General features: G+C 43.7%; 1 protein-coding gene across 1 annotated transcript in view; it reads left to right on the top strand.

Annotated features, from left to right (window-relative positions):
* PKHD1 (polycystic kidney and hepatic disease 1 (autosomal recessive)) overlaps positions 1 to 14,511 on the top strand; it is a gene marked incomplete at its 3' end in the record, with an annotated part of 111,663 nt that overhangs the window by 30,722 nt on the left and 66,430 nt on the right. The window contains exons 26-32 of the mRNA XM_010085546.1: positions 375 to 653; positions 3,521 to 3,651; positions 4,426 to 4,561; positions 7,213 to 7,408; positions 8,907 to 8,974; positions 10,022 to 11,635; positions 11,806 to 11,949. Coding sequence (XP_010083848.1) covers positions 375 to 653; positions 3,521 to 3,651; positions 4,426 to 4,561; positions 7,213 to 7,408; positions 8,907 to 8,974; positions 10,022 to 11,635; positions 11,806 to 11,949 — 2,568 coding nt within the window. The remainder of the gene's footprint in view (positions 1 to 374; positions 654 to 3,520; positions 3,652 to 4,425; positions 4,562 to 7,212; positions 7,409 to 8,906; positions 8,975 to 10,021; positions 11,636 to 11,805; positions 11,950 to 14,511) is intronic.

Genomic DNA, 14,511 nt, shown 5'->3' with positions numbered 1-14,511 from the left:
ATGGAAGCTGCACTTTCTAGCGGGGCACTTCTGATCAGCTCCAGTCTTAAAGTATGTAGCACAGACATGTTTCTGCAGCAACATGAAGATGGCAGAGGCATAGAAAGGAGAGAAACAGTGGTGGGCTTGACGCTTAAAGAGAAAGGTGGCTCTGGGCTCAAGCTTTTTTTAGTAAAAATCTAAGGAAAAAAGTAATAGCTGCACAGGAACAGACAGGAATAGGTGTTATGGGGGAAAATGAGAGATCATTGGTGGTGCAGTTTTTAGGATGTTTTGATGAAGATGGTAAAAACCTTTAACTGTTGGTTGGAAGTAAATCCTGGGCATTGCTACTTCGAAATTCATGACTCATCTTGTTGATTCGGTTCCTTCAGGTGATGGGTCCCAGGCCACAGTAGTTATCAGGGGAACTGGTTTCACTGAGGAGAAGCCAGCCCTGCAGGTGGAGGTGAACAACACAACCTGCCATGTCAAAGCATGGAATCACAGTGAAGTGGTTTGCCAGATCGACAGGCTGCCAGTCGGAGTCTACCAGTTGATGCTACTGGTGAGACCTTATGGCTTCGCACTCAATGCCAGCACCGGAGAAGGCGTCTTCCTAAGAGTTGAGCCAAAGCTTGTAGCTATCGAACCTCCTACAGCTTCAGAGATTGGTAGGTCTGAATGCCAGACTGGCTCCAAGGGGATGTCTGCTTTCTGCTTCTTGTTTTTCATAGTGTGTTTCTGTTCTTCTGTACTTTCACTACCAAGGTCTTCATCTGACAAAAAAGATATAACAAGGCTGGACACGTCGGTGTACTCCAAAGCCCTAGGACAAGTTTCTTAAAGAGTGACAGACTTTTCTTGGTTCTTTGTGGAGGCAAACAGTTTCTCAGCTGGGTGTTTTTGGGAATAGTAGGTTCAAGTGCAGGTATATTTGTTGCAGAAACCTGGAAGGCTGTTAGTGTTTCATGGCTGATCTTCCCATCTCCATTTGGCATATAGCTTTGTAGTATTTGAATTAATCTGGCCTAAATGTGAAATAGTTAAACTTTGGTTCATCCCAGTCCCCCTGAAGTAAATTCATATGCTGAGTGATAAAATAGCAAACTCATTTGTGTTTTAGATACAAACGTGAGAAATCTAGAGAAGTTCAAACTAAACTGAAGCTCCTTCCATTCTTCTCCTCCTCTCCTTAAAACAGTAGAGGAAAGAAAGGGTGATACATTCCATCCATGAAGACAAGAGCTTGGAAGACTTTCCACAGGATTGCAGGGTCAAAGGACCATTATGACCCTCATCTGCCCTGTACATGACAAATGAGAGGACTTCACCTGGAAGTCCAGCAAGGTGCCTAGCCAACTGTAGCTAAACCAAACCAAATGCTGTAAAAAACCACCGTTCTTTTTCGGGAGAGTGAAGGGTCTTCCCAACCCAAAGAGAAATGTGGAGAACACTCTTGACACACCTGGGTTGTGCAGTAAGGACCAACAGTTCCATCCGGAAAGCTATGGCCACCTCTTTTCTTTATGTTGTGTTGAGGTGCATGGGAAGAAAGCTATTCTAACCTTTTTCTTTCATTTTCTTTTCCCCCTCTCTAATGGGAGGGTCATATAGTACCTTAAGGTTAAGACTCCTTTTTGATTTACAGAAAATGCAAACCCAAAAAAACCAAACACCTCCCAAAAAAAACCTAAAAGAAAAAACCCAGAAATGGCAAGTTTTAGTGCTTGGGCCTTGCTTCTCATTTCCTTCGCTGGCAATCCAGTTCTCCCAATTACAGTGATCTGTCACCCATTAAAAAGAAAGCGAGTATAATGCTATCTTACATTACGTATGCCTCCAACATTTATAATTGGAAAGAATTACAGCTTCCATCTGTGTTTTTAATTTCTTCCATTTAAAATACCTCTCTTCAATCTTATCGTAAAGTGCACATACGCAGTATTTCATTGCATATGGATATGTGTAGATATCAAAACTTGAGAGCATCAGTCTTTACACAACACACACGAGATATCAAAACTTGAGAGCATCAGTCTTTGCACAACACACATTAATTTTGTCCTTTAAATCTGAGGCTCTTTATCTGACAAGGATCACATTAGACAAGCGGCTTCAGTTTTGCGTTCTTGCTGTTTCTGGCTCTGCAAACTTAATGTTACAGGAGAGGAAGCCAGGAGGCATGGTGTACTTTGCTGCATCAGGTCCCTCTTGTCAAAAATATCACTGGTCTCAGTGGTGCCACGCTGGGAGTTCCCTGTGACTTAACCGGGATGCCTTTCCCCTCTTGTCAAAAATATCACTGGTCTCAGCGGTGCCACGCTGGGAGTTCCCTGTGACCTAACCGGGATGCCTTTTGAAAGATACTGCCGTGCTCCAGAGGATGGAAGGAGCTTGCTGTTAACGCAGCTGATTGCTGTTTGCCTGGTTTTGCTGCCAGCCAGAGAAAATCTAGAAGATTAAACTTGTAGACTTCTCTGTTGCTTTACAGAATTATCAGGAATCGATGCTTTGAGGAAAAGGTACAAGGGATGCTGCTATCAGTATATAAAGATTTTGCCATAGAAGTTTACTTATATCACACATGAAAAGCATCATCAAAGCTCAGTTGGTTTGTAATATAGCCATACTAACACATCCACATAAATACTGCATTGATGAAGTTCCTGTCTGAGCAGTCTGTCCAGCCATAGTCCTAAAACTGCCGTACTGATAACTAGAGTAACAGCTGTAAGTTTCAAGCAAAATTTATTTTTTTTTAAATTTTTCTCTGAACCTACATTAAAGAAAAAGGTCAAGGTTAGAATTGCCATTAATGCCCATTCCTGTTCTCTTTTTTGTTTCTCTCTGAAATGCCCCTGAATATTCCAGTCACTTGAAAAAGCAGAGGGGCACCTTAATTATTTGCGTTGGAACTGCGTGTTGCAGAAAGATCAAGTGCAGGTCTGGTTTGTGTTGGGTATGATCCCGTGTGTGATTGAAGAGGCTCAGCCCTGGCTGGCACAAAGGAGAGCTGAGGTTGTTTAGTGCTTCACAGAATCAAACCCTCCGTGACTTTGCTCACAACTCTGTCTCAAACCCTGCCAAGTCCCCTTTCTAACCCAAGTTTCCCAGACACATGCTACAGGCTTTTTTGACAGCGGGGTGCTTGGCAGCTGTTTGAACTGCGAAAGCACCTGCTGTGTTAAGCTCATTTTCCATTCTTAGTGTTTCTTCCTTCCTTCCTTATTTCATTCTTGGGCTGGGGATCTTTCTAAGGTTGAGATCACAGGCCAGACCTTGCTGGCTTAAATAAGTATGTCATTAAAAAATGAACCGAGAAACAAACCCAGTCCTCCTGTATCATGGACAAGAATTCAAATAATAGGCGAGAAGGATGGCTGGTGAAAGAAAGGAAGCTAGGCACAGAAAGGTGGGGGCAGATCATCATCACATCATCTGAGAGATGGTACTCCCTTTTGTAGTCTCCTAAAGAATATTTTGCATATAAAAAATACACTTCCACATCTTGAATGTAACGGAATAATTGGTTTTGTAGGAGGACTGAGAGTGGCTCTCAGGGGAACCAATTTGGAAGGGGTAAACTTGGTGTTGTTTGGATCTCAGCCTTGCCCAATTTTGGAGGATGACCGAAACTCAACAAGAATTGAATGTAAAGTTCCCTCTCAGGTAAGAAACCACATTTTTTGGGGACAGTCAGCAGTCTACAGGACTTTCTCTTTTCCTGGCCTGGGTTACACTAGGGCAAATGGTAAGGCATATCTTGGCTGTGGGACAATTCATGATGGACTCTATCTACTGTTTAGACCAGCTTAATTAAGACTAGATTCATCAGTGATTTACGAAAACCGGTGAAACAGCAAAAAATCCAGGTTGTAACATCATTAGCTAAGACTCACATAAACAAGACTGGGGCTTTGAGCTCCAATAAAACTACATGTTTCCACTTCCAGTTGTCTATGAGTAAATTAAACACGCCTGGAACACTTTCTCTTACTCACATTGTTCAGCCCTCTTCAGCTCCAAATCTTTCACTTCTCATCCAGATCTCCTTTGGACATGGTCTGTGTGTCATGCAAAAACATGCCTAAAGATCGTTAGCAGCAGCACTCTTTGCATGGCAAAATTACACCCAGGACGATGCTAATAGTTTAAGTGTAGGGAGGACTGTCTATGTCTATGACCTACCAGTCTTTAAGTCGCTAGTGTAGATCAGCAAATTAAAATCTGTATAGTGTGGGATTGTTTTAAATTTTCTAACTTCCCATAGATGTCCCTTTAAATCAACATAAATGTACGTGTTTAAGTAGTCTGGTGTATATACAAATTTCATCAGTGGCATGTGCCTGACTTATTAAGTATGGGAGATGTAGGAATATAGGGAATAACTTTTATTTATTGGTATATTCTTATCCCTGATATTTTTTTCATTTCTAATTCTAGGGGACAGGAGACGCTGCTGTCCCTGTGACACTAATTTCTGGTTACCACTCAACAACAGTAAACAACTTGTTCCAGTACGATCCTTCCTTAAACCCTGCTGTTGTATCCCTGAGCAGAAACAGAAGTGGCATAGCAGGTGAAAAGGCTACAGACCTGTATTGGGCATTGTCTGCACAAGTGTTGTTATTGCTGATGGTGGTGGGGCAGAGGGAATTTAGGTCTATGGAGTCTGGTGATCTGAGAGTGGTTTTTTTTGTTGTTTTCTTTTAATTTGTAGCCCCTGTGTTTCCTGCTAGTCCTGATCAGTCCTGGTTGTTTTATGTCAGTTTCACTCTAGCATACATAAGATAACAAATTGCCAGTATGGATGATGTCCACAGGATGTCAGATGTGGCAAGAGAAATGATGTCTAGAGAGTGTCCTCCAGGATCCCAAAGGGTTGATCGTAAAGAACATCACGTGCATTTTGGGTCACTGAAAGCAGAAGCAAGGCAACACTTCTCTTGCTAGTTCCCATTTCCAAGCCAAACTGTGTCTTTGAGTTTGACCTTATGATCCTTTATTTTAGAATATGAGCGTAGACTTCATGGACTTTTTGGGGGCACAAGGTTTGGCTGGGAATTGGGAATAGAAGGCATTAATGCTGAATGGTGTCCACTTAGAGAAAATTTTTTTAAGAAAAAGGTTTACTGTGTTTCTGTGTGGCAAACAGACACCACATTCCTAGTATCTGAGAGAGAGCAAGGAGGACAAGGAGAAGATATAAATACTCCTGCTTTACTGTATAACCCACTTCCATTCCTCCAAGGATGCAATAATTTGATTTTTTTTTTTCCTTTCTTGTTGCAACCCCTCCAGTGCACAGCTGAATAAAGCTCCCCCCAGCTCAGCAGTTTGGCTGGACTTGGTGGGGATGCAAGGGGTGAGCTGACTGTGCTAGGGAGGAGATGCACTTCTTGCTGTGTGCTCAATGTTTCTATTCCTTTCCCCAAGTGCCCTTGTCATTTTCTATTCCTCTAGAATGCATAAATAAGAGAAAATGTCCTTTATCATCTGAATATTATTTAGATGCGATAGCACCAAGGGGAGATTTTTCTAGCTGCAGGCAGCCCAGGTGCAAGAAATTCCTTAATGTTACAGCATCTTGTGAGCAGTGGTGTGGCTGCATTCAATCTCCTATTCAGAACCTTCATGGCTTCGCCTTTTAATATAATTATCCTCCTATATAATAAAAAGAATAAATAAATTATGCCAATGCCTTCCAGGCATCTAGGATTAATCTGACAATTGACCAAGAGTCAAAAGAGTTCATACTATTAATGAATCCAACTTCGGAGGCTTTCAAACTTTTTTTGACTCTTTGCACAATGCAGAATTGAAAAGTACCGGCTTCAAGACCTGCTTAGAGGAGCTGGTAGATGAGGGGAGCTTTGTACAGATTCTTCTGCTTCATCTGTAATTGAACCCACACCCTTCAGAGGAGATGGGAGGATGAGATTCATCACCTAATGTGTCTCTGTGCTTGTTGCTTACATGGTTTGCATAGTCAATGAAGAGAAATAGGTGATTTCATGGCGTGATTCAGCACAACTCTTTTGGATGTTTTCCTTAGAATAAGATGAATCATGCCATAAAGGCTGTTTCTCATCATTGACTACAATACAGCTATCTCAGTGAAAATGCCTTTGTTTGGACTGATGCATACAACCCTAATTTTTTAAGCTATTTCAGGAGGGATTTAGGTTATGAAATTCCCTTCTCCACTGCTCTTGTCCTTTTCTGTTACTACAGTATGCACAAATAAAGGAAAGTGTCCTCTGTCATCTGAATATAATTTGGCTCAACAGAGCTTAAATGGGAGACAGAACCATGTTTCCTGAAAACAAGGTGCTTTGGAGAATGCACGGGCATCTGTCTTTAGGTAGATAATTTAGCTGTGGGAGGCTCCTGTTAAAGTTAGTTGGCTCCATAGTACTGAAAAGTGTGGTCTGGATCATTATCAGGGATGTAGGAAAAATCCCAGAACTCAACTCCAGTTTATGTGAGCTTTAGAAAAAAATGGATTTGGCTTTTTAATAGATGTTTATAGGATAGGCATTTCTGGTAAGGGGACATAGATCCTATCCTGAGGGTATACCAGCAGGCTGAGAGTGGCCATAGATGGTGTCCTGGGTCCAGCTGGGATAGGGTTAATTCGTCGCAGAAGCTGGGAGTTGGGCATAGCCGGATATTCGATACCATGCTGATGTCATGCCCGGGATATAAGGGGAAGCTAGCCGGGAGAGGGGTCTCTTTTGTGAAGCTCGTGGTGGTGAGATTTTCATTGTATCAGTGTTTCCATTGTACTCTATATCTTGTCTTATTGTTATATTCTCCTTTCTTTGGTTTTCCTCGTGTGGTATTATTAAAAATCTGTCGTTATCTCAACTCACGAAGTTCCACTTTTTCCTATCCCTCCCCGGGGGGGGGAGTGGGGGGGGGGAGGCGGTGTTGCGACCACGTGGTGGTGGTGGTCCTGACACCAAGACAGATGGTCATAGCCAAGGGCACAATGCTAACGACTTAAGACAAGCCTGGAGCCTAGTGACCTTATGAGGGAGGTCGAGGGATTGAGTAAGATACAGAACCCCTGTAGTCTTCATTTTTTTTTGTTTTGGGCTGAGGGACATGACTAAATCTGTTCTGGCATGATGGGATTCCATATTCTTCCCCAGGCAATGGTTATGTGTTCTAAAATAACTGTTGCCAGAAACACTGAAATAATTTAATCCATTTTCCTCTCTGCAGGGGGTCAGGAGCTTCTGATTGGAATATCCCAATTTGCCAGCTACCAAGGGTCAGATGTCAAGGTCCAAATTGGGGACTCATGGGCACAAATCCAGGCACAGACAGACCATGGTGTTAATGTGACGCTCCCAGCCTTGGCTGAGGGATGGTACAATGTTTCTGTCATCATCAATGGCATTGCTGTCGCTTCCAACAGGTGCGTGAATGTGTGTATTTTCCTTAAGATATAACTTTGGCCAGGCTGGATGAGGCTTTGAGCAACCTGGTCTAGTGGAAGATGTCCCTGCCCATGGCAGGGGAGTTGGAACTCAATGATCTTGAAGGTCCCTTCCAACCCAAACCATTCTATCAATTTTTATTTAAGGGTTAATCTGAAAAGGAAGATAAGAGTTTTTACAAATTCTGTACCTAACGGTGAAATCTGCTGTGTGGTATAAAATTATGAATAATTATCAAGGCATTTATTGATCTGTGGAACTCAAGTCAGCAAACTGCTAATGCTAGTCAATTAACTCCCCTTGGATCAGTAGGAGGCAGGAGAGAAACATTTTAGAAAAAAACAGTTGATTTGATGAAAAATGCATATTCAGGCAATCAAAGGTATTCACAGATTCAGGTCAAACACAGATAAATCCTGCTGTAGGAAAACAGCAGAAGAAAAGAAACACTTTTCATGAGAAAAACAAAAGCTAGTTTGAGAAATTAAAAAATGCTTTGTTTGGAGAATTTTTAAATTATGCTATTTCCATCTTTTCAGGTGACACTTCAAGTTCATGCCTAGATAAATGTAATATCAATGAATTGAAATGTGGGGGAAAACTGACCTGAAAGGGAGATGCAACAATGCTGTTTTGTACATCAGCCACGCAGCTGTCCTCCATGGCTGCTGCTAGAAGGGGGTAAAGGGAAGAGAGACTCCTGGGTTGTGAGATAAGAACAATTTAATAACTAAACTACAATGAAATTGTAAACAATAATAATGATGATTATAATAGTAATATACACAAATATATAAATGAATGACACACAGTGATATTGCTCTCCACCCAATGACCAAGGCTCAGCCTGGTCCTGGATAACGATCCTGGAGCAGGGAGAGTCCTGAAACTGCAATCCTGGAATGGAGATAAGAGCCCAAGTGCCTGAGATGACACTGAGAGATGGGCAACCCAGAGTGAGACAACCCAGAGCAAGAGAGAGCACTTCTGGACAGAGTCTCACCTATATCCTGACCATGCCGTGCATGGGATGGAACAGACCATTGGCCAGTTTGGGTCTCAGCCCTAAACCTAAGGTCAAATCCTGGGCTGGTCACTGGGGCTGTGCTCCCTCCCAGCTCCTCCTGCCCCTGCAGACACGGGCACAGCAGAGAAGCTGGAAAGTCCTTGACTGTCCTGGCAGCAGCTCTGCCCATCAGTGTGTGATCAGCTTCTCCTCAGCACAAACCCAAACACAGCCTCAGAGTAGCTACTGTGAAGAAAGTTAACCCTGTCCCAGTTGAAACCAGCTCAACTCACGTGGAGAAATTTGGGGTGTGGGGTGGTCTTGTCACTGTGGCATTGAACAAAGGGGATGGGTCAGGTGGGCATTTGCCCTTCCAACCTAGGAGCTGTAAGAAAGAATTGAACTGCCGCAGGAGAGAAAAATATTTTTAAAAATCAAAAACTCCTTTCTACGTTGCTTGTGTTTTGCAGGGTTGAACCATTGATCCAGTACATCTCAGAGATCTTCAGCATAGATCCGTGTTGTGGCTCCTTTCTGGGTAAATGACATCAGTACCTCTGCAGCCACTTACGGGGTTAAAGGGCTCAAGGGCACAGCTTTCCTGCGGGGAATGGAAAGGGCATCCCATTTCACATCAGCTTATATGAGAGTGTTTTAAATCTGTGACCCTTTATTATGCAGACATCAACAGGCAGTCAGCGGCAGTCTGGAAATGTGGGATTGTAGTGAGCATCCCTCAATCTGGTTGGCTTGCTTGGGGCTCCCTGTGCGTTGAATTTGAGTTCCCCAAACGTTTGCTCATGTATCCTTGTGTCCCATTGGGAAAACAAAGCACGCCCACACCTGACTCAATCTGAGCTGTTTCTTTCAGACATTACGCCTCCATCTTTCAAAAGTTAGGTGGAAAGCAGGGTACAGTTGCAGTTTGAAGCAAACAATTTCAAGTGATTTCACAGGGGCCGCTCAGTTTGGTTAAGTTGAAAAGACAAAAAAACCCCTTTCCTGGTGTTAATTTTAAACAAAAGTGAAGTATTAATCCCATTCCAAGCTTTTTTAAACATTGGGAATAATTTAATTGTATTTCAGAGCAAAACATAACTGAATTAAAAATACGTTTTACTTTAAATCTTAAAAAGCAGATTTGAGGTGGTTGATTTATTTTGTAATTTGGCTGCAGGAGGGGGAGAGTTGAATCTCTGTAGTGAATTTTACATGAGTCCTTTGAATGCTTTCATGGAAGACAAAAATTCTTGTGATGCAACCTCAGGTTCTCCACAGATTCCTCTCCCAGGCTCAGAATGCATGTAAAGGTACAAAAACTCAGAGGCTTTGTGGTGCTTCATTTAGTTCAACAGTTTGCAAAGTGCTCAAACCTTGAAAGATGAGAGCATGGATAGAGCTTGGAGAGCAAAGGATATCAAAAATAAGCTATACTGAAAAAAAAATATTACACTCCTCATATTTAAGAGTAAACTTAAATAAGGACTGAGTAACAGCTTCATCATGATTTGTGATTGTTCACTGATGGTCATTGATTCCTTTCCTGCATATAATGTCCTCGTCCTTTGTTTTGTTTTACTCCTAGGTGGAACACTGCTCACAATCTCTGGGGTGGGCTTTAGCCAAAATCCTGCCCTGGTTTCTGTTTCAATGGACAGACAGACCTGTACCGTTACTCATTTGACAGAAGAGACAATTTGGTGCCTGACCCCTCCAGCTGCTAATTTGTCTAATGAAGATTCACATGACATCTCTGTCCCAGTAAAGGTCGTCATCAGCAGTGGTTCACTTCAACATACTCTTTTGGCAAAGAGGACCACCACCTTTCGTTACCAAAGAGCTTTGACTCCTCTGATTACGCTCGTGGAAGCAGAAATCACAGACAGCAGCCTGCTCTTGAGCATCCAGGGGATAAACATCACTAGATCTGTGGCTAAGCTTGGACACAGTGAATGTGAACTTGAGCTTCAACAAGGCAACAAGTCTGCAATGTTTTATCGGTGTTCTTTGCCACTGAACAGCCTGGAACCTGGAACTTTCCCCATCCAGGTTATCCAGAGGCAGCTGGGATATGCTCGTGTGACAGCAAGGCTACAGTCCTTTACTATAACTCCACAGATAACCTCCGTATTCCCATCACAAGGATCAATCTGTGGTGGGACATTACTCACTATATCTGGTATTGCTTTACAATCCGGGAGCAGTTTGGTACAGGTCAGCCTGGACGGTAATTATTCCTGTGAGATCCAGACCTCTGATAACGATACCATTAGTTGTCTTGTCCTTTCAGGGGCCCATCCTTTGAGTTACCAATGGTTGGCTGAGTCATCTCAGGCTCTTAATGTCACAGTGACCGTCAATGGGATCAGCAGTGTCTGCCTCGGAGACTGTACCCTCCATCTTCAGGAGCAGTGGACCCCCCTTGTAGATTTGGTGACCTGGGAGACCAATGGGACATTCACCTGTGTGACGATCACAGGACAGAGGTTGGTATGGCCAGGTGATAGACCCCTGGTACACGTAAATAACCAGGCTGTCTGCGAGGTCACTTTCTGGAATGAGACCAGCATCACGTGCCAGATAGACTGCATTGCCCCAGGGGAGTACAACATTTCCATAACCAACAGGAAAAGTGGACAAGCTTGCTTCAGGAAGGCATCCAGCACTCTCACCATCCCACCTCAGGTGTACGGGTTTTACCCACAAAACTTCAGTACCAATGGTGGAGGCCTGCTCACCTTAGTAGGCTTGACTCTGAAAGGAAGGAGAATGACTTCTGTTCTCATTGACCATCACCCTTGCCTCATTCTCAATGTCACCTGCGTAGCTATCCAGTGCACGGTGCCTCCGGGCAATGGGACTAAGGCTTTGACTTTAAAAGTAGATGGCATTTCTTATTACCTTGGAAGAATAACTTACAACAAAGAGTTTACCCCAGCTCTCCTTTCGCTTGTTGCAACTGGTCTCCTTTTAACAATGACAGTATCACGGGTCACAGAGACGGACACCGTCCATGTATTTGTTGGAGACTTTCCTTGTAGTGGTGTCACCATCACTCGCTCTACTTTGCGGTGCTCAGCTCCTCTGCTCCCTGTTGGCGAGTACCCTGTGCTGGGCCTGGATGTCCCCAGGGGCTGGGCATCCTCCAACCTGACCTTCGCCTCTCAGCTGGTGGTGACAGCTGTGCGTCACAACTGGGGTAAGTCATGACATGTTGTTGCAGCTCCTCCATGGGGTGCAGCGTGAGGGACTGTGGTACTGGGTTTTTTTTGGCATGAAGGCAAAAATCATTAATTAAAAATAAAATGCCCTTGTTGACAGCTGGCTGTTGGGCTCTGTCTTAAATCCCATTTTCTGTCCTTTTCCAAGGTGGCTTGAACGGAGGATTACTTTACCTGCATGGAACTGGGTTTTCTCCAGGGAAGACTTTGGTCACAGTCTGTGGCACCAGCTGTGGACTGTTGGGCAACACGACGATGACTGACCTGAGCTGCCTTGCTCCACGTTTACACGGTCAGCTAAGGCACAAAACCTGAATTATGTTAAAAATATCTCCTGAAAACCTACCTTGACCCAAAAGTGGTGGGGTCCCAGTGTATCTCATCCCAGGGAAACAGAGAGTAGCAGCAGCCCTGGAGAAAGGAGAGGAGCCACCATAGCATTGACTTCTGGTTTTTGAGCTCATTCCAAAGACAGTTGCTGTCAGGGGGAGTTTTTGTGTCAATGGCCATGAGCTTTGGACTAGATCCAGCATGTCCAGCCTGGTCTAGTGGGAGGTGTCCCTGCCCATGGCAAGAGGGTTGGAACTAGATGATGTCTAAGATCCCTTCCAACCCAAACCATTCTATGATTCTACATGGCCACATATGCTTTGTGGGTGTGTATAAGATAGGCACAACATCAGCAGCTCCCTGTGGCAGGTATTCCTTGGGAAAACTGTCTCACATAAAATGTGCATGAGGGCTATAGGGTTGGGTACACAAGCATCTCTTGGCCATCACGACCATCTTAGTGAGTTGAACTCCCTTAGATGTCTTTTATTCTGTGGCCCCATACATTTTGTGTTTTGGCTGCATGGTGGGACAGCGGCAGTGGGGTCAGGAGGTGGGACGAAAAGGGTGAATGACAGGGAAGGTGAACGAACGATGTATTATAGCCAGTTCACACCTTTGGGAAGCTGGAGATGAGGTCTTCAATTCCTTGAGAAGAAGATGGGATCATCCCACAGCCAGAGCATCCTTCTTAACTGGAGAGAGGCAGCAGGGAATGACGCTATTATCTCCAGCTCTCTCAAAGAGAGAAATAACCCTGCCTCAATTTTGGAGGAAACTTTGAAATGGGTATTCCCTCCCTCTCCTACTGGAATCACAGTATTAAGCTCCTAAGATCTGCAAGAGGCAGGATTTAAAACTTTTAAATCTCACCTTGAACCACGTGCTAGCTCCCAAACACTAAGCACAGAGCACCTGCCTTGGTGCTGCAGTATTTCAACCCTTGGTAGCGTAACACTTCAGCCCTTTCATAGCTCTGATGCTAGGAGAACATCCTGAGATCTACAGAAATATTTGTTATTCTGTGGCCATCCAGATGACCAAAGATCCCTGGTCTCTTCTCCTTTGTGGACCTGGAAGAAAGGGGACAGTGAGAGTGTCCACCAGGGTTTTGCTCAAAGGTATGTGGAATCTCCATCCTTCAAAATAGTCAGAAATTGGTGAGATTAGTTGCTGGGAAGCCATTCCCATGTGAAATTTAACATTCCTTTGAGCAAGGGTTGGGATGGGAGGCATCCAGAGGTCCTTTCCAGTCTCAGTTTTTCCAAAACTCTAAATTTGCTCTTGTCATGTTGGATGGTTCCTTTTCTCATCCATGAGGAATACTAGAAAAAATAGAGAGGGTGGGGGAAAGGGCTTTAAAGCCTCAAAAGGAAACACTGAGAGGTTGTAAGGGCTCAGTTTTCATTGTTTTAAACAGGATTGGGGCACAGTCCACAAAAATGCTTATTATTTTTTTAAACAAGAAAAAAGACATGGTGCTGGAGTGCTGAAAAAAAAAAATCAGAGCACAAGACAGGGAGAACTGGTTATTGCAGGAAGAATAGCAGAATAAAATGTGATCAAATGGATCCAAACTGTGAAAACATTTTAAAAAGTGTTCAAAATTCACTGAGTGGTAGGCGGCAGAGGGAGCTGGAGAAAACCAGTTTCGAGGCAGGACCACGATGCTGGTTATTGCCACTAGGTGTCAGCAAGGGAACGCTGATAGCTGCCCACTCGCTGGTTGATAGGAGGGTGCAGAGGACGCTTTGCCTCACTAACCAAAGGGACACTGGCACTACTGCTTTGGGGCCAGTTATAAGACAACCCCTCTCTCCTCTGTCATGGCTTTTTCAGTCTGCAGCCTTGTAAATCTCACCAGTCGAGCTGCAAAAGTGTTTCTCTGTCAATGAAGTACTCACAATAATTTTTAAAAATTATTATTTGTAGACTAATAGAATGATTTGGGTTAGAAGGGACCTTAGAGATCATCTATTTCCAACCCCCTGCCATGGGCAGGGACACCTCCCACCAGCCCAGGTTGCCCAAAGCCTCATCCAGCCTGGCCTTGAACCCCTCCAGGGATGGGGCACCCACAGCTTCTCTGGGCAACCTGGGCCACTGCCTCACCACCCTCTCAGGGAAGAATTTCTTCTTAATATCTAGTCTAACTCTACCCTCTTCCAGTTTAAACCCATTACCCCTTGTCCTGTTCCTGCTCCGGCAGGGGGATTGGACTAGATGATCTTTTGAGGTCCCTTCCAATCTCTAACATTCTGTGATTCTGTGTGTTGCTGCATGCCCTTGTAAAAAGCCCCTTCCTATCTTTCCCCTAGGAAAAAAGATATTTAAAAAAATTATGAAATTAAAAAAAAATTAAAATGTTAAGTTTATTTTAAAAAATATCCTTTACAGTCTGCTTAAATCTGTGAGTGTTTGCCAGGATATTTACAGTCCATGAGACAGATGTATTCAGCCTGCAGACATCTACATATTGCACTGGTGAACCTGTATATAGAGCAAGATGCTTTCCAGATGGTTT

The sequence above is a fragment of the Pterocles gutturalis genome, unplaced genomic scaffold, assembly GCF_000699245.1.
Source record: "Pterocles gutturalis isolate BGI_N339 unplaced genomic scaffold, ASM69924v1 scaffold6205, whole genome shotgun sequence".
Lineage (NCBI taxonomy): Eukaryota > Metazoa > Chordata > Aves > Pterocliformes > Pteroclidae > Pterocles > Pterocles gutturalis.
This window is presented reverse-complemented; position numbering and strand designations above follow the sequence as displayed.